The sequence below is a fragment of the Crocodylus siamensis genome, chromosome 2 (assembly GCF_052110815.1).
Source record: "Crocodylus siamensis isolate JL-2025a chromosome 2, ASM5211081v1, whole genome shotgun sequence".
Lineage (NCBI taxonomy): Eukaryota > Metazoa > Chordata > Crocodylia > Crocodylidae > Crocodylus > Crocodylus siamensis.
Genome location: NC_143396.1, coordinates 138,182,689 through 138,208,568, shown reverse-complemented (window position 1 = coordinate 138,208,568; position 25,880 = coordinate 138,182,689). Strand labels below are relative to the sequence as shown.

Below are 25,880 nucleotides of genomic sequence, written 5' to 3'. Positions count from 1 at the left end.
ATTAGTTAAGCTTGAGCTAAGTTTCCCCAAATACTTAGTGAAACCAGGGTATACTGTGACTGTTTGTGTTTATTTTTCCTTTGCATGTCTATCACTACTAGTGTCAATATATATTTTATCTACTTAACAATAAATAACTTTTATAGTCAAACTGGTGGTAACTGGGTATATTTTGCCTTCTTTACTTCTCTTTCCCCACTTGCAACGCCCCTCTTACCTAAGCTAAAGATCCCTGTGAAGCCCAGAAATACTGTGGGGTCTACTCATCAAGAAACTAAAAGATTGGGACGTGCTGAGTTCGAAACACATAAGGGGATCAGCTTGTACAGGCTGATTGACCCAGTTTGACTCAGACGTGCCCTGATGAACTAACTGAATGCTGGCCCATGAGGGTGTGTCATCTGGACACCCAGCCAGATTCAGAGGTATTCTGTTTAACTGTGTGCCTGTGTCTGACTGCAGTTTATTGTTACTCTGATGAACTGATTCTTGGCATATGAGGGTGTCAGCCTGTCCATGCTGATCAATCCGGCCAGGTCAGACGTGTCACGTTAATCTGTGTGTTTGTGTGTATGACTGATTTGGGGACTGGAGGAACCCAGCCCCACTGAACTGAATCCTGCAAGATAGCTCCATTGGAGGGTGAGGGCTTGCAGAAAGGAGAGATACAGCTCCGTATAGAAACACAAGTAACACAAGCAGCACATTGATAGAATTACCAAGACCCTAGCCCTAATAAATGAGCACACCCCAAAGTAGCGGGCAAATCTGGTAACAGTTATCAGGTGTCTCCCACCCAACCTTTCACCAAGGAGGTTTGCGGTCCTGGCATTTCCTGCGGCTGCCGTGCCAACACTAGTCCCACCAGGCCTTCCTACCCTGGCAGAGTGCAGTTTTAGGTCATGCCCAGGACCTAGGATCTCCTTGTTCACCATAGCCCCAGCCCTGACCTCCAAATCTGTCCTGGCACAGGAGCTCAGCAGGGAGATGTTCTTCCCCTCTTGGCTGGTGAAAAACTGAACCACTGCCTTCAGCTCTGAGAGTGGGGCATTACATGGTTGTAAAAGCAACTAAAGAAAGGAAATATGTGCAGAGTGAAGAGGGTGGCACTCACTTCATCTGCACAAGGAGCTTGGGGAACCCAAGCAGCAGGAGGTTCACCTTCAAGAACACCAGCTGCTCCACCAAATCAGGATCCAAGGAAGTGCAGTGGGGTGTCACAACATCCCCAGCAATACTGAAAACCCTCTCGCTTGGAACGCTGGTTGGTGGACAGGACAGGTGTTTCCGGGCAACCGTGGCCAGATCCTACCACATCTGGCTGTGGGTTGCCCAATAGGCCAAGGAGTCACATTACAGTGGCTCCACGTCCTCAGCAAGATATGTAGTCACTGAAGCCTCCACGCAATCTACCAGACACCTGGTACCTCTGGACCCCAACACTGAAACCAAGGCCTTAGCCCACATCCGCAGCAGCTGTGATGAAGGAGATTGTCTGGTGCTTAGAGTGCTGGCACAGGACAGTGGTTCCCCCTCTTCCACGTCCCCCCACCTCTGCCTTTCTGCCTGACTGTTCACCAGCACCTCTATCCAGTGATCAAGGGTTTTACTGCTGAAGATGCTCCCCTTCAACCTCAGGTCGCACATGGTCGCCAGCACGTGGATCGTACTGGACTGCAACCAACCCAGCCATTTTTTGATGCCCTCTTTCAGCTGTTTCACCAGCGCCTGCATCTCTGGTGAAAACAGCTTGCCCCAGCCAGGAACATTGATCCCCTGGAACTTCTCCATTTCATTCTAAAGCTCCTTCACTATGGGGATCACCTGGCTAAAGAGGGCATTGCCAGCGCTGAGGATCTCAGTGGCCTCGAGGAATGGCTTGAGGACCACCAATATCTGGGAGATAGTATCCCACTCAGTTTTGTTAAGGGGGCTGCTGATCCCAATCTCCCCAAGCAAAGCCATCTCATGAATTGCTATCTGTTGCTCAATCAGTCTTTCCAGCATCAGGTATAGCAAGTTCCACTGAGTCTCCACATCCTGCATGACTTTGTGCTGCAGGATGCTCAGCTCTGCCTGTTTCTCCCACAGCATCTTGCCCCTGTTGATGCTCCCATGGAAGTAGCCCACCACCTTCCTGCATTTCGAAATGAGCTGGTGCCATCACTACCACGACCAGCCATCGCTGGGAGCCCTGTCCCCCTCCAAGACATCTGTATGAGGTAGAACTTGTGTGCCACACAGCAGATGCCAACAAAGTTGGCATCACGCGCCACCTTGACCATATTGACCCCACTGTTAGTGACCATGAACCCATGGGTGAGCTTGGCCCGCCTGAAGAACCACCCCTGCACCATATAGTTCATGGCCACTATGTTCTCCCTTGCAGTTTGGGACTCATCCATCACCTCCGCTTGAAGGAGAGCCCACCGACACAGACTGACTGACCGTACCAGTGCCCTGTGAGGGAGCAGCAGGCATGATCTCCACCTCGGCTGCTTCAGATATCCAAGGTGAAGTACAAAGCTACTTGCAGCCCTGCCTTCCACAGTTCCTCCCTCAAGTACTCCCCGCATACAGGGAGGGCACCACCGGCCTGCTAAAGGTGGTGCGTGCGGGCACACAGTATGAGGAGGCCACAAGCACCATGAGCCACCTGAACCCTGGCCACTCAGAGGAGAAGGGCTGGCCATCCAGAGCAAGCATCTCCCCAGTGTTCTGGGTGACTTAGCTCACCTTCAGATCACACCTCCTTTTGTCCCCACCTTTTCCCCACTGGTCCAGGGTTGCCTGCCTCTGCTTCTTGGGGATGGGGGCTTTGGAACAAGAGGGGGACTTTCTTTTTGGGCATATTCCCACTGGTACCAGGCTGAGGAGGAACACAAGCAAGGGGGTGCTGCCTCCTGAGATGCAGCAGCACCGCTGTGGTGGTGAAATGTTTCTTGTCCTTGCCCCAGCTGATCAGCTTTTAGCAGTGCTGGCAGGTAGCATACTTGGGATCATCTGCCACCTCAAAAGATCCCAAACTACACTACCCACCTGCTTCTGGCTTGAGGCTGGGGCTCCTGCCTTATCCCCCTCCTCAGCAGGCAGAGGCACAACAACAGGAGGAGCTGAGCCACCTGCCCCCAAAACCTCCTCCAAGGTGGCTTCCAGAAAAGGAAAGCTGCCTCCAAGGGAATTTTGAGGGGTGTGGAGCACAAATTCAGATTCCTCCTCCTTCGAATTTCCTTGGCTATGGCATTCAGCTCCCTGCTTCCAGATCCAACTCTTCCTCTGGTACTGGGAGGCTCACGCTGGCAACTGAAACTGGAATGGAGAATGTCATGCTGCTGCTGATTGTGTTTCTTTGTGTTATTGGTAGTACTGCAGGTGCAGACACAGCTCCCACCTCCTTGCTCCCACTAGCAGCAGATGACTCCTCACTGTCAGGAAAGAGGGTGCGTTTGGGAGGGGGGAGGGACAAGGAAACTTGCAGGTCTTCCTCCGTCTCCTCTCCCTCTCCTGCCAGAAAACCTGGCACCTGGTCTTTCCAGCTTGCTTCATGGTGTGCTGCAAAATTTATGCATGTGCAGATGTGCGTGTGCACGTGTAATATATGTTGTGCTTTCCTACACAGTGATGACACGCTGTCAGGGAAAACACAGATTTTTTTTTTTGGGGGTGGGGGGCAAGGGTAAATAGGAAAAGATTGGATAGAACTTGATGGCAAGAAACTACTTACTAAGCCAGAGCCCTTCAGACATTGCTGCTACAACAGAGAGACAGATCACTCACAAAAGGCGCACAAATGAGTTCGTACACAGCCTCATATGCTGTTTCTACATCCCTCCCCCAGAGCACTGTGATTGGAAGGAAACTCAGAGAAAGATCAGAGGCACACGCCAGCTACAGATGTCAATATCAGAGCATTCTCCCCCCACCCCTCTAGTCTCAGTTTGTTTCCTACATGTCTGTCTTCCAAATCTCTGAATCTTTTCTGAATCAATTTGGAGACTTTGATTCAATTCAGAGCTTTTAATGGGCTTCTCAATTCGATTCGGATTCAGAGATTCAGCTGCCAAATCAGGCCAAATCTCCTCTGAATCAAACTCCAGTCCAGATAGCCTTCAGGGCCCACTGATGCATTGTAATATTCATTTGCTGGAAAGCCCGAAGCACTAAGAATTTCTTTAGGAGGTGCAGAGAATGGAAAGAGAATGAAGCTGGGTCTAGAACACTTCTTGAAAGGACCAGACTTCTGACCTGTTGATTGGTAACAGAAATGAAAGGGTAACCTCAGATAGGGAAAGATGCATCCTGATTGCTTCTTAGAAGTTTGGTAGGTCTAATAAGCCAGGTAGGTAACAAGGTTGAAAGAGCTGGCTTGTTTCTTTAAATGAAGAAGGATTTACACCAATGATCAACGTGGCACACAACTCTAAGGACAGTGAAAGATCCTGTACTTTTAAGCTAAGAATGACACTTCAAATGGTAAATAATAGTTATTTGGACCTCATGTGGAATACCAGACATCTGCAAAAAATGCATACACTTCATGCTTTCAGTGTAACTGCTGTAACAATGTTTTTTGTTGCTTGTAGCAAGGCTCTGGAAAATGATGTTCAAGGATTGCATTAATTCTCCTCAGAGCTACTGTGGTACTTTATACAGAACCTATGCCAGTCTACACAGCTGTTTCTTCCAAGGATATCAACACATTTCAGCTCCTTCCCCACTGGCATAGATTTAGAGCTTTATCACTTTGGACACTTCTGAGCAGCTGTCACTATACCCAAATTAATTTCATTCATGCAACATGGTGTAAATTAACGTATTTCTGGCAAGATATGAAGTCTGAAGACCAACAGTAAATAACTTAAGTTGCCCAACTGAAACTTAATCAGTGGAGATATGTGGGGGGTGCACATGCACCCCCTGTCCAGCCACACTTGCCACTTAAGGCACCCCCAGGCAGCAGGATCAGCTGCAAGGGGCAGCGAGACTGGCCAGGGGAGGACACCCACAGTCAGCAGGACTGGTCACAGGGGGAGCACATGGCCCCCTAAGGCGGCACCAGTCTCCCATGAACTTAATACTAAACGACTAATCATAACCTTCACATTTTTTGAACTATGTCATTATAATGAGAAATTTAGCAGGAGAAACCAAAGTAGTCAAGTTTGTGTTACAGATTGCATATTTCAGGTCTCAAACATCAACTGATTATGGGGTGCAAATGTAACATCTGATAAACCCATGCATGACATCTACAAAGCAGCATCTGAAAAATTTCAAATCTAGTCTGGAAAAAAGTAATGGCAGAGTGGAAAACAGTATCAGGTTCTTTTTTATGAACTCGCTACACAAACAACTCAGTCCCAACCTTCCAAGGCAGATGTCATCAGCAATCAGCTCCTAAAAATACAGTTCTTCCAAAAACTATCAGGAACAGGAAATATATTCTTTCAGCGTGGGATCCTAAAGAATATAAATATATTCTTTCAGTGTGGGATTCTCTCATTAAAATTAGAGAATTTGTATCTCCTACAGAGATAGGATCAAGTTGTGTGGAGACTGTGGCATATTTTAAACAAGTTTATGAATGGTAAAGGAAACAGTCTTTGAGAAAGAAACTACAAACATGAACAGTGGCTATCACAACAGGACTTTGACATGATTAGGACTCCTGTACTGACAAGTTACTTGCCTACTGGCAGTGTAAGGGGAATCCATCGCTGCTCCAACACAGGTTGGAAGAGATGTCGAGTAGGAGATTAAGGCTGGTGAAAATTCTTGAGGAGAGGTAAGATATTCAGGGGACTGCGACTGCTGTTGCTGTGCAAGGATCTGTTGCTGTAAGAGAGCTTGCTGGTACTGCTGCACCTGAGGAAGATCATTATGAAGTTACTATTATGGTCACTAGCAAACCACTTTGATTTAATTTAAAAAGGTTAACATTTTGACCTGTTTTACCATAAATTTTACATAAAAGTTCAACAAAAACATCCAAGTCACGTGTGTGTGTGCCACGTATTCACGCACATGCACATTCCTGCTGAAACTTCAGAAAGCCACTATCAGAGTACTGGTTTTATTAACAGAATTAATAAATCAGTCACTGAAATGTATGAGTTGTAAGACAAGGCTATAAATATAATGCTTCCATTGTTACCATTAACCTGTGGAAAGCCGACACTCATTTCACTGAGGATATCACAGCAGCATAAAGCAGCCATTACAATGCTATGACATGAATGTATAAACAGCACTGGAAGCAGGGAGGAGCCAGAATCCCAAACTCGCTCCTTTCCAAGCGACTGCCAAACAGTAACGGGTAAAATATTTACAACACGTGTTATTTGTTCTCCTTCTGGCCTTACAAATCTTTTATTACCCAGGGGCCCACTTCTACAGAAAAGACAGGATGCTCTCAGCCCTGTTCTGCTCACAGTCTGGTTGTTAGGGCACTCTCCTCAGAAGTAGAAGATGATGCTTTAAACTTCCACTGGCTATCCAGGTCCTTCCACTTCCTGAGCAAGCACACTAACCTCTAGGCCAGGGGTGCTAAACCTCTGACCTGTGAGCCAAATGTGGTCTACGGAAACATTGCACCTAGCCCATGGGATTCCCCACAGGTTGGGAAATTTGGCAGTGGGGAGCAATGGCCACCTTCCCCCACTGCCAAATTTCCCTACCCTCTCTCTGCCAGCACAGCCAGATCCAGGCCAGGCCAGGCCCCCTTCTCCATGCCACTGGATTGGGGTTGGGGCTGGGCCATGCCCCCTCCACCACCTTCCCCCTCCTCCCCGCAACTGCATGGAATTCAGCCATGCACTCTTCTCCCCATATAGCTGTTATTGGGGCTGGACCAGACCCACTCCCCTCCATGGGGCTTCGCCATGCCCCTTCCACCCCCTACTCCTAACTCCCCTACAGGACTGGATCAGACCAGGCTACCCCCCAGCCCTCCGTGTGGCTGGATGAGGCCCCATCATGCTCACCCCAGGCACCAGGTCAGGGCCACTGCTCATCTGGCCCACCAAGAAAAAGGTTGAACACCACTGCTCTTGGCCACTGAGGAAAAAAAAAGGATGAAGGCCCTCTTCTTTCTCCTACCGGTAGTTCAGATGAACATATTGCTCTGAGGCAGCTAGATCCTACCATGATGAAGACATCTAATGCTGTACACAGGGCACGGGAGAGATGTGTGCACCTGCAAGGCAGGGCAGTATCAGCCACTGGAAACATACTAGGCTGTCTATTAAGAGAATGAAGAGCAATATGCCTTCCTAGGAAAAATAGATTGCTCTCCTGAGCCCAAAACCCTTATTTGGGGAGGACTTTAGATGCTAATTAGGCAAGGTAGAATCTGGGCCAGAACACTTTCTTATTAATGAGCAAACAAAAAGTAAAACAAGAAAATAAACTGCTGCACAGTGCAGTGATTCTCAACCAAGGTGCCAGGGCACCCTGAGATCCTGCCAGATCTTTGAAGGGTGTCAGTGGGGTGCAAGGAGATAATCAGGCAAGCTAGGTAGCTACTCCAGGTTCAGACCCGTCACAGTCTGGACCATTCCCCTCCACCTCTACTGCCCAGCCCGTGTAAGGAGGTAAGCACTATGCCTGCTTGCAGACATTAAAAACAACAAAAATGGCACTTTAAAACTCAGTGTATCCCCACTCCAAGCCACGCACATGCCAAGACCTTAGTTAGACCTGGCTCACCCAAAGTCTGTAAAGATTAAATCAGCTTTAGCTAAAAGTACCAAAAATCCTCGCTAAAGTGCCTGATCTATACAGATGCTGCAGAACCAGGCTGAAGTATAGCGCTGCTTCTTCCAGTAAAGCGCAGGGGTTTTTTTGTTGGGTTTTTTTTTTTTTAAACATCTGCAAGCAGCCTATAATATATAACATTTGTTTTTTAAAACTGAATGTCACTCAATTTGCAAAGTTAAGGAGGCGTGCCTCAAATCCAAAAAGGTTTTGAATTCCTGGCATAATGGCATGCTGAAAGCAATCAGTTTAACACTATTAAGAAAGTAAAAGTTCTAAAAATTATTTTAACTCCACCACAACTGTTAACATTTTTACCTGTAAAGGTAAAACTAAGGAAAGTGTTAAGGTATACTTTAATATTTATACACAAAACCAAAATCAAGTATTTTAAAATAGTGGCTACTGTATTGACTTTATTTTCTATTCCTTTAACACCAAAGACAGGAACACAGACACAAAAACAGACAACTGGTTTATATAAATGTATATACAAATACAGCAGCCACAGAAGTATTGTTCAGTTGTTTAAATCACTGCAGCAACAACCAATTCAACAAGTTTGAAATAAAACTGTTATGTACTCAACACTCCAAGACTCAAGCCGCTCAGGAACCTAGTTTTATGAAACCATTTTTGAACACATTGGATTAAAAAAGTAAAACTTCTAACAGAAATACTGGGGGGAAAAGGCAGTGAGAAATGTATCCACTTTTTACATGATGAAACTAACACACTCAGATGTTCTAGTGACAATAAATATTGGTGAAGCTAGTAAATAACTGAAAATACTTTAGAGCAATCTGCTTTGTTTGTATTAAAAAATAAACAACATATTTTCTTTGAATTGAATTATGAAAACCAGCTAACAGATAAAGAATCATATTATGTTGTTAATACTGAAAACTGAAGCATATAGAATGTCACATTAAAATGTTCCTCTTCTCAATATTTAAGGTGTCTAGTGCAGGCCGTATACTCACTCAATAGAAGTACTAATTAGCCCTTATAATGAACCATCTAAATCAGGGTAATCTTGCATCCAGATACGACATACCATGGCAGGATAATGGGACTGAGAAGACTGCTGCTGGTATACAGATTGCATCAAGAGCTGCTGCTGGACCATCTGCTGGTGCATTGCTTGATACTATATTTGGAAAGAAAAAGAGCTCTGAAAAAGTAACCAAAAAAACTCTCTATGGCCACATTCAAATGAGCAGTGTCTGTGGCGCTAGATACCACACATGCAGCTGTTCCCCACACTGCAAGGTAGCAATGTAGGGGTTTTTTGTTTACCCTGAATATCCAGGGATCAAGAAAACCTGCGTAAAAAAAGTGGAGCAGCGCAAACCAGGGCAGCACACTCAGCTCAAAACTGGAGCCACGCTTTGGCCTGCTCCAAGCAGCAGGATTGACACTGCTGCAGCCCCAGGTGGCCCTCGGGTAAGGCTGCTGGGGCCAGCCACCCTTACACCATCCAAGGTAACCTGCCACGTAACAGAGGACACTTGGCACAGGCGTTCCCTGGAGACAACTAGCAGTGGCACAAGGTGTCCTGCTGCTAGTTGTCCCTGGGGAACCAAACATCTGCACATGTGTAGATGTGGCCTATGAGTCAAATATTCCTATTCAGTTTCAAATAAATGCATGTGCATGTACACATCAGCAGCATTGTCAGTGAAAAAGTTACAATTAAAGAAAAATAAAGTCACTACTAAAATCAACACATTAAAATAGGCACGTCAAACTCATACAGCCTTACAGGCCAGAGACGGGTTGCTGGGCTTGTCTGCAGGCCACCACATGCAGCACAGGCTGTGTCAGCCCCATGCCACACACAGTTCATGCAGTCAGTCCAACCCCATGTGCCACATTCAGAATGCACTGGTCCTGCTCCACATGGTACACTGGGCCAGCAAGGGGTGCACACTGCATAGGGCACCTGCTGGACTGACCCTGCTTGCTGGTATCAGGGCCAGTCCAAATCAGGCTGTGCCAGCACAAGAACATAGGGCAGATGTGGAAAGGCAGGATACATGCCCCATGCTGGCCCTCTCTGCTGCATGCAGCTTGCATGACACTGAGTTCAGCCTGCACACCAAACTGGCTGCAGGGGTGGTCTCAGACCCATGAACAAAATCATAGGGCTCCATGGGCTAGATTCAGGCTGTAGGCCATGTTTGATACCCCTGCATTAAGTTGATCACTCTGGTACAAGATTTAAAATGTTGGCAAGTATCTAAACTATTTTAAAGTAAACATTTAAATGAGAATTCAATTGAGTACTTCACAAAGCAGAAGAAAAATATTATGGGTCCAGAAGATCCGTTAAACCCGCTTACTGTTAAATTCCCTTTTAAATTATGTCATGTTTTTATTTACAGCACCATTTTAAGCACACCACAGAAGCATAAAATAATGATAGTGTGAGAGTGATGTTGTACCCACAGAAGTCCAGAAATTATGAGAGAGGAAAGGATTTCTGAGGGTGGTATCTTTGGTTGGACCGACTATGTATCCAGGTCCTGACAAACAACGTCTAGATCAGAAAGCTTATCTAATTTTAACCTAACTACATAGTTGGTCCAGTAAAAAAGTATCCCCATAAAATAATGTAATTCTCTTCAGCAATTCAGGCACTCATACTTGACAGACTAAGTCTGCATATGTAGGATAAGAACACACAGAGTCAACAGAAGAGCTGAAACCTTACAATTCAAAAGGGGAGTTCACCTTGACTGGCCATAGGCCAAAAAGTATCAGAATGTTTTTAAGCGAATGCTAGTAACAGGAAATGGTGCACACCAACTATAACAGAACACAGCTCATGCTCTTAAAGACACTGTCCTCTATAATCAGAAAACTTAAAAGAGTCACACTAATAAGGAGGCAAGACCAAAAAGAGTGAGAATCCTGCAGATATGGCATCTTAAAAGAACCAGCTATTCCTGACAACCACTGCCAACAAGAATTAAATTCAGAAGAAGTCAGGCAGAATAAAAGTTAAAGTACCAAGACAAAAAAGCATCTATTTAGCATATTAAAAATGTAACTTGCCAATAAGGTAAACATTATAGTTCTTACGCACAGGAATGCCACATATGCAACAGATAAAGGGCACGGGAGGGGAAGACAGACCTTTGTTTCTGCCTGGAAAAAAAGTGACAGCCTGCACGTCAGCAGAAAAAATATTTTTCATAACTAAAATATAGATTTTAAAGTGGCCTTGCTTCATGCATTTAACTATTTTTAAAACTGGATTTTTCTTCAGTAAGATCAGCACATACCTGTTGCATGTAAGCATCTTGAAGTAGTTGCTGCTGTTGCTGCTGGTGCTGTAAATGGTGCAGTTGTTGTAATCTCCAATCCCCCTGCTGCAATTGCTGCAATACTCTATTTTGTTGAGAAGGGTGCTGACTGGTCCCTTGGGACAACAAGACATCTTGTCCATTTCCAGGTTGCATGGTTCCTAATATTTTTTTAATATTACATTAACTCATTCGTTTATGAAATCCAGTAGCATAAAACATGCTGGTAACAGCTGCATTTTTACTTTAGCACTCTTACTGTAAACTACTAGTAGTACTACAAACTTTTTTTCAACAGTTTGAGAAGGTTTAAATTTATGAGAATCCTTTCTGAACATCTCTCATAGGATTCTCAATCTTGAATCTGACTCCAGCTTAGCCATATGTAAAACTCTCCTGGCTCCTAAGACCATACTTTCTAAGCCACCTAGGAGACTGGGTCAAGGGCTACGCTTTACTGAATATGCTCCAACTGGACTCTTCTGGGACTTGTGAGGACAATAAAATTACCACCTGATACTTAAATATACTATTTATTTTATTCTGTTCTTACCATTCTGACCATAATGTAATGGTATGTATTATGCATTATGTAATGTGCCTGTCCACACCAATGTGCATTTGGACATTGTGGATTATTCTCTACACCTGGGCTAGGGACAGACATTCAAAAAGCCTAAGCCTGAACTGATTCAAGCTTTGCAGGTTAGACTAACCTGGCTAGGCTGAACCAGTTTGTAACCAAACAGACATTCTGTCTGGACTGAGGAAATTCAGGCAAATGCCTGCAGAGGCTCAGGGTAGAAGCCAAGGGGTGCTAAAGCAGCCCTCCCTTCCACAAAACTGAGCTGCAGGGGGGAGGGGAGGGGAAGAGGAACGTGGCCAGGCCCTAGCAGGAGCTCTGTTTAGGGAGGTCTGCCTGGACCATCCCAGGCTTTTTCCTGCTCTCGCTGCTCATGGGGTGAGAGTGTTGCCAGACCTCAGGCCCCTGCTAGCACTCTGAGGAAAGAGATAGGGTGTGAAGTGCATGCATTTGTTGATGATAGGGAGCTTTTCAATCTCCCTCCCCGCTTCTTTATACTGTCTGCAGCAAACCGACAGTCAAGCAAGACAACAGGGAGCCAATAATACTGTTTATCACCCCATCAGCAAAACAACATCTTCGCTCTATTAGTTCAAACTCTTCTTAAACAGCTTACCAGTTGACCTATTGATTAGCTCCAAAAAGCCCTAAGTGGTCACTGTTCTGTCTGCCTGCCCCAGTGAAACTGGAGACAAGTACATGCAGACATTTCTCGGCATTAGCTAGCATACTATATGTCTAGGGTCTGTGATGCGGGAGATGGGAGGGGAGGGAGAGGGGGATTCCTGCTTCAGCAGGGAGCAGCGAGGGCAGGGGAATAGAGCAGGGGGAAGCCAGCCAGACCCTGCTGTACCTGCAGTCTGACAGCTCCAGCCAGACAGCAGAGGGGAGGTTCTAGCTCTGCTGCGGAGCTGAGAGCTCTGCCCAGCCCAGAGAGCATGCCAGGATCCTGGAGGAGTCTGGTTTATCTTAAAATCAGCAAGGGGTCTGAGACAGATTGCATAAACCAGTCTGAGCCAAATCACTTAAGTTTGATACTACACTCAAGCAGGAGTATCTCAAACCAGTTTCAGCCATTTTCATCTGTTGTTACAGGTTTAAACCAGTTTCTGATCACTTAAACCAGTTTGTATGTAATGTCTGTCCTCAGCTCTACTGGAGAATTAAGCAGAAAGTACCCATGCATAAAAGGTAAACACTGGAGCCTCCCACAATACAGGTGCAATACAGCTCTTCTTTAGTTTAAGGAAATATAAATTTGCACATCTAAAAAAATGTTTGTTATTCATAGACTTTATAGCCTACTGACACAAACATTTGCAATGCATTACAAATACACTGAACTAAGTGCTCAAAGACCACCAAGTTCTTTTTGTGCAGCCTTTATTAGGTAATTACTTGCCGGGCAGTAGCCTTGAGAAAAATATGCATTTGATTATAATTTCAAATTGCTTCTTATCCAACAACTTCTAGAAGGCACAAAGCAGCACTGTGCAGCACATGATTTAACTCTGCACATGTGAGCTCAGAACCAAAAAACAATGAAGTCATGCTAATTAGCATTCAAAAAAAGAAGCAAGCAAGAAATAAAGACAAGCTTCTCACTGTTTTCCCGCAGTTTATTTAACTTGAGTCACTTACCTTTTTGCATACGGTTACCAAGTTCACCAGGAGCTGGTACCTTCACTGGTGTTGCCGAACTCTGGATCGCCAGCACACTAGAAGTGGCAGTGCTTGAATTAGCCTTTGGTCTTTGTCGTGGTGCAATTGAGGTTTCTGTTGGTCCAACGGCATCTGTTATTCTACAGAGAAAAACGTTCATAGGAGACCATTCATTAATTATGACTGACTTTCAAACAGGAGCAGATTTAATCGAGATTAACTTAAATGGTTTACTTATCCCTTACAACCAACATACATTTATAAATATAACTCTGTAAAAGAGTTTCAATGAACTGTATTGCAACTGCCCATGGCCAACACAGAGCTTTACAGAAACTGAAAACCGCAATAGGGAAAAAATATTGTTTAAAAAAATTACAGAATCTTCTCTTCCCCTTTCATGGTGGTCAGTTCACTGTAGAATTTTGAGGCTTTCTGGCCTTCAAAAATAATTGGAGAGGGTGGGGTCTTTTTTGTTTGTTTTAAACACTTGTAGCAGTACAGTATTCTGAAATTATGAGGAAAAAAGTCTCAGAAGCACCAAGGTGACTTTGCAGCCACAGTCCTATTTTCAGAAATTACCTAGATGCATATCACTCAAGTCAAACTGCAAGTTGTGAGTTTGCCCCTTTGATCTTTTAGCAAAAAAAAAAATTAAATTACAAAGCCACCCAAGAGACATTTTATAAGCAAGTAACCTCAAAAGTTAACACCCAATTATGAAATGCAAACGTCTATAACTCCTCATTCAGAAATTATACCTTTTATTAGACCAACTAGGAAATTGCAAAAAAACTTTCTCTGCAAGCTTTCAGGCTCAAATGCCCTTCATCAGGGAAAATTAAAGATGATAAAAAGTCCCCATAGGTAGGTAATAAATTTCATTTTTGCACAGAGGGAGCTAAAGATAGAAAATCTGTCACTCTGGGTCCATGAGAATGTCTCTGTAAGCCGTTCTGAGTTGCTCTTTGTTGTGTAAATTAGGTACAATTCTTTCCCTGGAGTGTCAGATGGCAAGCATGGAGGTTTAAAAATCTTTCTTCTTGTACTGCAATGAAGTTTAAAATCCAAAATCGGCTGGAATTCAGCATCCTCCATGTTTCAGGGATGTATTTGCTAACCGTGGTGGTCCAAGTACTCAGAACAAATCACAGAGATACTCTCTTGGACCAAAAGGGACAGATTTTCCATCTCCAGCTCACTCTGTCAAAAAATGAAGTTTATTTCCTACCTATGGGGACTTTTTACCATCATTAAATTTTCTCAGAACCTGATGAAGGGCATTTGAGCCTGAAAGCTTCCAGAAAAAGATAATTCATACTTCAACCTATTCATAGGTGAATTTCACAGAAAACAATTGTATCGTGACGTCTCTGCTTTTTCAAGTTTCGGAATAGGTTCTTCTTCCAAAAGTTTTCTATTGTACTTTCTTACATCAAACAAACAAACAACCAAAAAAAACGGGGGGGGGGAAATCAGGGTTTCTCTAATTCTCTCCCAGAATAACATACCAGTCATCCATTGTAGTCACAAAGTGAAACACAGGCAATGGAGAATGCAAGTCTTTATACAGACTAGTTGAAACCCTGAATTTGAAAAAAAGTCTGTTGACAATCTCTCATAGATTAAAAGCCTCAGACCATTATAGTGTACTGGACCTCCACCAAAATAAATAAGGTAAGATAGAATACCTGACAATTTGAAAAGATTAAGACCTGAAAACAGTTTTAACCATTTAAATTTTGAAATAGTATAAAGCAGCAAAAACAAAAGTGATAATGCCTTTTGTCCGCTTGGCAGCCACCTTGAACACCGTCTCAGGGAGGTCAGCTGAAATTTAATCAGACTGTTTCAAAAAATTGTTAAAAAATTTAATGTTTTCCAGTTTCTTTCCATATAGACTTCTTGGTCCAATCATTGTATACATTCATGTTTCAGCAAGAAGAAATAGTGCAAGTAAAATACAAGCATATTGATATCCAAAGATGGACATTCCCAAATACTAAAGAAAACTTCAGCAGATGCCTAAAAAAAAAATATCAGTGTAAGTTACTGTATACTAATCAAACAAGGTATGAGAGATGCAGATACACAAAACAGATTTATTAGGATTTCAAAGCTCTACATCACTTTACTCACCTGGCTTTTATTTGGCTTTTCCTAGCAGCTGCCTCACTAGCTGTCATGGGTTCAGGAAGAGTTGAAGGGACAGAAGAATTCTTGGGAAAAATAAATTTGAATAAAATTAAAAAATAAAATCCTGAAAGAAAAAAATCATTACAAATTGAAGACATATTTGGACTTCTCTGGGTTTCTTAATTCACAGTTTCAATAACGGCTCAGATACAATGCTGTAGATGAAAACATATCATTAAGTTTAAAACACTTAACATGTTTATCAAAGCTGAAATTTTAAATGTCTAGTTGAGTTTATTTTTGCACCTTCTCTTTTGATCAATAAAAATCCACTAGGTAATTTAGTTTTTGCTGTGCACTGTAACAAGGAAAATGCTGAAATATTTGGGTTGGAAGCAGTTCAGGGGAATATCTGTTTTAAAAATACCTCCTTTTAAATAATTTAAAATTTAAGGACACATTTACTTTGGTCTTTAGATTTTTATGAAACCTAACTTTTGAATGAAGTTTGAGGCTTTTTCTTTATGATACTCAACACTTATTTGAAGACTTATGAACTAGTTTAATCTAACAGTTAATTATAACTGCATTATACTGCCCAAAGTGCTTTGGCTGTTTTGAAAAAAAAATGAAATTATGAGCAACTGCTATATGCATTATGTTTCAAATCAATGTCGTAAGATTTATTTCGAGTCTTGAAAAAAAATTCTGTGTACATTTTTAAAATTAGCTTTCAACTGCTAAACCAAAGAATCACCAATGAAGATAAGGTTCTGGATTTTTATTTTTAATAAAGAAAGAATATACATCTTAGCAATACTTGACTAATTTCAGGGCTCTTGGGCAAATCTTCAGCCCTAAACACAAAACTTCAGGCTTTTTGCCCATGTAGTAATTGTTGGAGCCAAGCCCATCAATACTACCCAGTTGGCAGCATGTCTACATGAGACATTAACTGAGGAGTAGACTAATTAGCTCTGCGGTAAACACTGCACATCTTGTATTTACAAGTACCACCATGCTGCAGAGTTTTTTACTCCACAGAAGTACATGTAGATGCTCCCAATAATACTTAAGAAAATATGAGTACTATTCAGACAGACCACAAAGGAGGCAGCTCTTGGATGCACAACAATCCAGTTTAATTTAATGCAAGGGAATCAAACATCCTGCAGGTTTGGTGTTTGGGAGTAGCTCTGGAACCTAAGGAATCAACACTACTTATCTCTCACTACCCCTGACATTCTGCCTCCTCCCCTCAAATCAGGGGATTTTAGTCATCCTAGCAACCAGAATCAGCAGTAAAGTTAAAAGAGGGAGGTGGGGGCTATGCTGAAACAACTTCAATAGGCCGGGAAGAAATTAACACTGCCACTTAAAGGTTGTCTGGCTCACAAAGGCCTACAGTCTAGATCTGACACGTGGGGCCCAACAGTGACACTCACAATTTAATGCACGAGATGGATCGTATGTATATTATTGAGATAGCCACAGATTGTGGTTAACCTTGGTTATATCGGGGCTCGTTTTGTACTTGAACCAGATTTAAATATTTTATTGCATCAAAAAAATACGTGCATCTCCACTTCCTTTTAAAAGTAAGTACTTATGCTCACCCCTTTTTGGCCCTAATTTTGAGAAGTCTGTATTCCATTAAGCTTCCCACATATGTAAAACTCACAGACACTTTTACACATTGATTAAAGTATGGGACGGGGGAGGTAGCCGTACGTTTCTCCAGCTTCCACTGACGGAAATGTTTTCAATTAAGAACACCACGTATTTTGTTCTTTATGAAGCTCCATGAAATTACAGGGTTTCAAAACAGCTGCCATCTGCAGTTGTTCCCAATGACAGTTAGGACAGAATCTTCCCTTTACAGCCAAGATAGATTCCACTGACAACTCCACACAGCACTGCCTTCTACTTCCTCACAGCACGGAGGGCATACTATTTTCCCTGATGACAGCCTCAGGGGAAGCTGGAGCTAAATTTAAACCTAAGAAATCTAAAACATGATATATAGTATGATCCACATAACTCAATTCTACTCTCTAGTGATGCCAAATACAATACTTCCTTTCAATTGACATTTTAGTGTTTGAAGCCCTTATTAGATATTTAGAGACACATTCATATGACTCCCTTTTTTTTTTTTTAACCCCCGCCCCTCCATGATTACAACAGGATGTAATTAAGAGATGCTGACAACCTAATTATTTCCTTATAATACTACTAGCCAATTGCCAGTCAAGAAAAATGGGGGGGTGGGGCAGCAGGCAGGGACAGAGCGCTGCCACCCACCAATCCATGCCACTGTCGCCTCCCTGGAGTGGGGGAGGGGGCGGGGGAGGGAAGGAGCATACCTTGCCATCCTCTCCATCAGCACCCCACACTGCTGCTGCCTCCAGCACCGCTGGCCTCGCCCCCCCTCACCCCCACCCCCACCATGGTGGTGCTCCACCACCTCCGAGAAGCAGGACCAAGGCTGGGGGGACACGAAGCCAGTAGCTGTTGTTTCACTAACCAGAGTGCTCCAAGAGTGTTATGGACAGACAGACAAATGAACTAAGTCCTTTATTATATAAGAATATTAAGTTTTATTCCAAATTTAGCCTTACCAATTTCCTGGGTTTATAACATCTCATTTAGGAATAACTGTAAGAGCCCATAATTACAGTCTTCATAATCTAATTTATTTTTTTCTTTTCCATCCAAAATGCATAGGTATATTTCAACATAAGGTTCAGGTAATAATATAAATTAGGTGAGCAGGAAAACCACAGATTATGCATTTTCCTTTGTCGGTACTATATAGTATTCTGTGGAATGAGGTGGCATAAAAAGAGTTAAAATATCATTCACTTATAAAAACATATCTTTAATATAAAGATGCATATTAAGATGTTATCAGAAACTATTTCCAATTCCACCTCTTTTACTAGGCTATCCAGAAGATAAGAAGTTTTTGTTTCTGTTTCAGTTTAGCAAATCAAGAATTCAAATCACATAACTGATTTGAAATGTATTATCTCAAAAATTTTCAACACAGGGATTAAGTTTTAAGAAAAAGTTAACGGACATGTCCTTGCTTGTCCTTACATGATGAGAGTAGCTGCTAATTTCTTTATGATAGAGGGATACACATTAAACCAACCAAAGACTAGTGAAAAGACAAGACTACTTACATTAATATTGGACAACGGACAATCCTTTTTGGCAAGTTTAAAGGCAAAATAGGATACTTGAAAGATATCAGGTCTCCGTTCTTGCTCAGGTTCCAGCATGTACCCTGTAAAAGTAGATTACATTTTTCAAATATTGTTTAAATAGAGTATGGGATCACATTTCAAAATAGTGCAAGAGCCACCTTTAACCAAAATCTGATGAGAAATTAAGTGCAACTTCATAGCAATATAGTTTCACACATCTGCAATGATTTTTAATTTTAAATCCAGAAAGGATTATAATGTGCCATAATTTTACTGTGTTCTATGAAATTTAATTTAAATCTGTTATATACCTTCTCTCAAGAGATTAACTGGAGATAAAGCAGAAATCTTGAGGTTACTCATGCTGTTGTCTTCTGAAAGATTTATTTCATGAGCTCAAGGAACAGTTAAGTTTTTTTTGTTTTGGTTTGTTTGGTTGGGGTTTTTTGGGGGGGGGTGAGTTAGGAGAAAAGAAGGTTGAAAAAGCCAAGAATCCCTGCAATACTTATGACAAACTCCTGCTTTTGACAGCTTTAATTCATGAGTACCTGGTACATTATAAAAGAAAAAAGATTTTTGCTGAAGACAACAGTACCTATTGTTCATATTATATACATACAAATCTGCTATAAAATTCTGCTCTTTTTTAAACATGAACTTCTACTCGTGGCTCTGCACATACATATTTATGTGCATGTGTACACACACACACACACACCTGTGAAACTATAAATGTGCATGTCTTAGGCAGAACAAGGAATAGGAATTCATGTTTAAATAGGAGTAGAATCTTGAATGAACAAACACACACGTAATATCATAATAGTATATTAATACTAATCCTTATTTAACGCACAGAACCATGTGAGCGCACACATGTGTGCAGACAGTTCATGCAGGAGCAGAATTTAGAGCACCAGTTTCAGAGAAGGTTACACAAAATTCTGTTTAAGTTCTCAGCACAGGTTTTTCTTAAATTTAATACTGCCAGTTCCTTTTTGTAATTATTATGGCCATTTGTGTGAAGAATGTTCTTCACAACCCTGATACTTTATTCTAAAGACTGCCCTTTGTTTGCACTTGATGGCACTTCATTTCACTGCCAAATAGCAAAATGTCCAGGGCAAGTAGATACATTCATGTTAGATACTTCACAAAAGTAGTTGCCAAGAACTGCATTTGTAGCAGCAAAAAACTGATGGCAAGTGCATTTAAAAACCTATCAGCTCATTATTTTCTTTTGTGATTTGAAAGCTATTTCACAGCATGTATTTTTAATAAGTAATGCTTTTCTAAATTCATGTATACAATTTCAACAGTGCCCATTTCACATGCATGTCATTCTATATGGCTAACAATCTGCATCTAACTATATCATGTTAAATAAAATGAACTAATGGATTTTAGATTGAAAACTTTTCAGAGAAGAGACCTGCATGTCTTGAAGACTACTATTTACTTTGTTTGAGCAACGTTCCATCAAGCATTAAACCATTTTCTTCAGGGAAAAAAAACATCCATTTCCCTTTTTGGAAGTTTTATTTCCTTTACAGTAAATTTTAAACTTAAGCTACGTTTAAGTTTGTTCATGCTTTGATTATCAAAAGTGTTAAACGTGAAAGTCATTCCAAAGTGTAATTGATTTAATCAACCTATCGAATTATTTCACATCACTATGACAGACACTTTAATAGATCAGTTATGTGTATAACATGTCTTGGCAAGAGAAAAGTAATCAACAAATTTAATTCAATAAAATTATGTTTGTACATTTAATCAAAAGCCAATTTCTAGCCAAATGCAGCTTGGGAAGTCACAAACTAGAAATCATTTCTAGTTAATACAACACTACCTCATTTACTAACTTTAAAATCTAAATGTTAAGAATCTGAATAATTAAGCTACATAACTGCACAACTAAAATGTGCACAGATATAGGTTATTAGGAAAGTGATCATGAAAATTTGCCAACCAGCAGGAGTAAACCTTTCTTCAAGAAAGCAAAGAAGTAAACCAGGATTTAAAAACAGTTCAAGCAGGTTCTTGTTTGCTAATTAAAATCATGACTTATTAATCCATGCTGACCAGAGAAGGTATTTTAAATTATCAGATGCATGTAAAGTGTTCTTGAAATTTTTTTAAGAAATCACTCTTTGATTAAAATAAACACACAAATATGAAAGCAAATGCTTCCATAGCTGCACATAAGCTTACCTTCTGCATATTATGAAAGAATGCAGCTTGGAAACCAAAAAGTTAGGTTTAAAAGTATAGCCCTTAAGAAACTAATTATTATTTAAGTTTTATCCATATATATTTAGCAATGTGAAATTTTGCATATTATGTGTTTTGTTTATTCAATGCTTCAATTTTCCATCAAAATGATCAAAGAGAGTATAAAGCTCTTTTGTATATGCTGATATTTATACAGCAAAAATGCTCAGCGCTGCGCAACTTGTTCAGGGAGCACTTGCTGACGCAAGGGGCAACTCCATTTAAAACAACAACAAATGTTTTAGGTTCAGTTCCCAAAGAAAGCAAACAAATTGATGCGTTCAAATCAAAGGCATCACTTCAGGGAAAAGGTCAGGGGTTACCATCTGATTCCACTTCCCATACACTAGTGCTTATGTAAGGTGGCAATGCTTCAAGAAGCTGCTATCCCTTCCCAGCAGATAATGCTACCAAATCAGATGTCCCCACTGTCCTGATTGTTCCATCCCCAGCTTTTTATCCAGGCTGTGAAAGCCCTAGCACAAACTTGTAACAGCACTGTGCTAAACATCATGCCAGCTCCCTCTATTAGCCTCAGAACTAATGCTACTGGAGCCAGAGGGCTGTCAAAATCATTTAAAATAATTAAGCAGTTGATGAGGTTCAATAAGAAAACGTTAAAAGCACAGACATTCTAAAAACTTAAGAGTATACCTGATGCCAGTCCCAACTTTATCAACAGACTCTGGGACTCTGACCACTTGGAAATGTAAGGCTGTCAGGAATTAAGAAACGTACTATGAAAAAACTATTAAATAGGGTGGATTTGAAAGAGCATTTGCTTCAAATTAAACTTCATCTTCAAGTGAAAATCTCCTTGGTCGCTAACATGACCAGAATTCTGGACCTACCAATTCTGACAAAAATTCTGGAGCTGTCTTTGTTTGTTTTTCTCCAGGCAAAAAAAGTTCCTCGGTGAAAATGAATGGCATTTGTGACTTGTCTAGAGTGGGCAATATTCCCCTGATTTTTCTTAGGACCCTGCCACTCATTACAGGTATTACACAATTAACTGATTGTTAATCATGTAATACCTGATATACAACTATCAGATATTGCGTATAACTGATAGTTGTGCAATAAATTTAGACCAGCCACATATTCAATGCAATTATCATACCATAAAAATGTCCATCCAGCTATAAACAGAGCCCACTACAAAGTTAGTGCTTGGAAATGTGCAACAACTTTATAGCTGATTTTTATTCATCTTAAATTTACACATGTGGCAAGGTCCTTAATCTACAATTAATGCAGCCCGATTTTAATTCGGGGGGGGGGGGGGGGGGAGACACACGACACGACAAAATTTTGTGGACTTGTTTCAAATATTTAACAAGCAATTATAATCATTCTTTAAAACAATAAATAAACTTTATAAGAATTATTTTAAGGCAAAGTAATAGTGCTATGTAGAACTACAGGAAGTATGTGCTGGGGAAAACTGTGTTCTACATACATACATACAGCTATCAGCAACCTCTTAATGTTGCCAGTGTTTTCTGTACATTTTTTCCTCTCTCATTCCTTCCTGCAGAAATATCTTTGCAAACAGTTACTTACAGAGCTTGAAAACACAACTCAAGTGCAACCTGTCCATTTCTTACAAAAGGGTATCATCTCAAAACAGATTTCATAGTTTCATAGTTTCTAGGGTCGGAAGGGACCTGAGCAGATCATCTAGTCCGACCCCCTGCCATGGCAGGAAAGAATACTGGGGTCAAATGACCCCAGCAAGGTGTTCATCTAACCTCCTCTTAAAGACCCCCAGGGTAGGGGCCAGCACCGCTTCTCTTGGAAGCTGGTTCCAGACCCTAGCCGCCCTGACTGTCAAGTAGCGCCTCCTGATATCTAACCTAAACCTACCCTCTGCCAGCTTGTGACTGTTATTCCTGGTCACTCCTGGCGGTGCTCGGGGAAACAGTGACTTCCCCAATGCCTACTGATCCCCCCTGACTAGTTTATAACAGGCCACAAGATCCCCCCTCAGCCTTCTCTTTTGGAGGCTGAACAGGTTCAGGTCCCGCAGCCTGTCCTCATAGGGCCTGCCCTGTTGTCCCCTGATCATACGAGTGGCCCTCCTCTGGACCCTCTCCATGCTGTCCACATCCCTCTTGAAGTGTGGCACCCAGAACTGGATGCAATACTCCAGTTGCGGCCTGACCAGTGCTGAATAGAGGGGGAGGATCACCTCCTTGGACCTGCTTGAGATGCATCTGTGGATGCATGCCAAGGTGCGGTTGGCCTTCCTTACTGCCTCTCCACACTGCCGGCCCATGTTCATCCTGGAGTCAATGATGACCCCCAGATCCCTTTCCTCCTCCATGCTGACAAATGATCAAAATTGTTAACTGTTGTACTCCAAATCTTTTAAAAAAAAAAAAAAGTTGGAAACTTTAGAAATGTAATGAACTGAATGTTTTATAGAACATTTATTGTTTCATGTCTTCAATAGACACAAGTGAGTGGTTCTACAAAAGAAGGCCCCAAAAAGGAAGTAAAAGAAAAGCACTCAGAGATACAATTCTTATTTCAAAGGAGCAATTGATGTTTTATTTGAGATCAGTAAACATACTGGTCTGCTTAGTAAATAACACAAATTTCAGTTAAATACAACAACTTGCCAAAGTGAATTTTCTATAGAGAAATTTTCAAATTTCCTAATAATATAATGGAACTAATTATTCTTTAACTACAAATCAGAGAAAATAGAACTTCTCAGACAAAATTTCCTGCATAAGATTTTTTTTACTATGCATGTATCCCTCCTCCTTTTATGAAGGATCCCAGATTACCACAGTTTATCAAACAGTGAAGGCAAAAAAAAATTCTGAATTTACAAAGGTCAAAAGAACATGCTAGCAGAGGATATAATTACATTTAATCAAGTTTTTCAAGTTACTGATTTAAAGGATGCTATTTAATGAGGTTACCCACCACATAAGAAAAGTCCCAAGGAAAACATTGCATTAAAATGAGTAATAATTGCAACATAAATTTTTTTAAATGCTGCTCCAACTACTTACTTATCAAACAATGGAGATGATGGGTATACCGAGAATTGTCTGGAATGGTAAAACTTCCATCACAAATAGCAACCTGACTCTCTCCAAAAGGAAGTGTGAAGAAACAAAGTTTATACAGCAAGCAGCCAAGTGCCTGTAAAACAAACAAAAACACAGCTATTGCCAAAGGACAGTTTGCTTACCGTAAAAGGGAAGACATTCAAAATATATCTTCTTTAATGGTGATCACTACCTAAGGTGAGATAATGCTATAGCATTGTAGGAGTTAACTTATCAACATTCTGTTAACATAATTTGGAAATGAAAGTGACAAGTTGATATGCAGTGAAATGCAGACAGCGAGTCACTGACATAACTCACTACTATAGTCTAAATCAGTACACAGTCCCCTGAGTCCTACTGACTTGTACATAAAGTTTAAAACAGTTATTTTCAAAGGCTCATGCATACTAAAAAACCCCAAAAATAACGGTATTTGCTTCTGATGATTAATCAGCTTCAAGAGGTGTTCAACACAAAAAAAAATACACCCCCCCCATTCTTTACTGTCTCACAATATAGTATATAAAATATCCATCATGAAGCAGACAAGGGCTAACTACTGAGAAGTGTTGATTCATGGAAAATTAAGCCATTACCAGGGATCTGGGTTTTCCACTTGCCACAGAAAAATGTGCATTTTCTCCTTTAAAGGAGAAAAATGCAGGAAACCATCAATGTCCCCATGCAGGCTGGCAGAGTTCCAGCCTGCAAGGGGCTGCTTGGGGCTGGGGGGAGTGGGAGGAGCCCAACTGGATGCAGGGGGCACCACATGCATGTGTGCATACATGCACATGGCCAGCAATATGGAGAGCAGATCCTCCAGCTGCCTGCAGTGAAGTCTATGGTGTGGGAGACATAGCAATGTGGGGGGTGGGGTGGTGACAGATTGCATTGAACCCCCACAGTGATGAAAGGAACAGGACAGGGTTGGCAGCTGGGGGTACTGCTCAGCCAGGGAGATGTGCAGGGCCTGGACGGAAATGTATGGCTGCAGGGCCCAATTGGAGATTGGGTCAGGGCCACAGGCTGCTCATCTAGGGAGGTGGCAGAGGGGCCAGCTCTTTCCCACTATACACACTCCCAGGAAGGGATCAGGACAACAGTGGGGAATGGTGGAGGCATGTGGCCCCCCTCCCTCCCCCCGATATGTGCAACCACAGCAGAGCATGGGGCTGCAGCCTGGGCAGACCAGCACTGGGCAGGAACTGCCTTTGTAGACCAGCAGGCAGAAGTTAGCACAAGAGGGTACAGCAGGACGGCAAGACTCATTGCCCCTGCTCCCACCACCACCAGAATCTCTTTACCAGTCGCACTGCCATGGAGTAACACAGTGCTGCTCTCAACTCCTCTTACCACCAGCCACTCACACGCTGCACTGCGGCTCCATTCCACCATCATGGCCTGGCCATTGCCACTGTTGTTCCGTTAAGGCTGCCCATGCTGCCCTCCACCTCACCTCCCCTTCAGGGTAGAGCTGCAGCCTGGTGCACAAGCAGCTGGCAGCAGGAGGTATTAAGGGCAGCTGTATGTTATATGGAGCAAATCCATTATTTTTATGCAACTTATTAAATGTTTATTTCCACAAAAAATAAGACTATAAACTGTATTCCTTCCCAAGGGGGAAAAAGGATGATATTAAATGTTACCACCTATACCCCTGGTTCAGCAAACAGATATTGATATAAGCACCTACATATTCTGAAAAAAACATTTAATAATAAACACTTAAGCATTTGCTTATATCCCAGTGACTTAAAGGGACTTGCATGCTTTGTTCAGTTGAACAAAACAGAACATCAGTGTTATCATCTTTCAGAGTTATGAACCAAGTTTAATGCAAAGTGCCAGTTTTTTTCAACATTTGCAAGCACCCTACTGT

At 41.9% G+C, this 25,880-nt stretch overlaps 1 protein-coding gene across 3 annotated transcripts in view; it reads right to left on the bottom strand.

Annotated features, from left to right (window-relative positions):
- BMP2K (BMP2 inducible kinase) overlaps positions 1-25,880 on the bottom strand; it is a 135,957-nt gene that overhangs the window by 50,552 nt on the left and 59,525 nt on the right. For 2 of the 3 annotated variants that reach the window (XM_090036908.1, XM_090036910.1), the window contains exons 7-13: positions 23,960-24,092; positions 18,636-18,739; positions 15,451-15,530; positions 13,291-13,451; positions 11,046-11,227; positions 8,813-8,905; positions 5,690-5,865 (exon numbers count right to left, since the gene is read on the bottom strand). In XM_090036908.1, coding sequence (XP_089893034.1) covers positions 5,690-5,865; positions 8,813-8,905; positions 11,046-11,227; positions 13,291-13,451; positions 15,451-15,530; positions 18,636-18,739; positions 23,960-24,092 — 929 coding nt within the window. The remainder of the gene's footprint in view (positions 1-5,689; positions 5,866-8,812; positions 8,906-11,045; positions 11,228-13,290; positions 13,452-15,450; positions 15,531-18,635; positions 18,740-23,959; positions 24,093-25,880) is intronic. The other variant, XM_090036909.1, reaches the window with a different exon arrangement.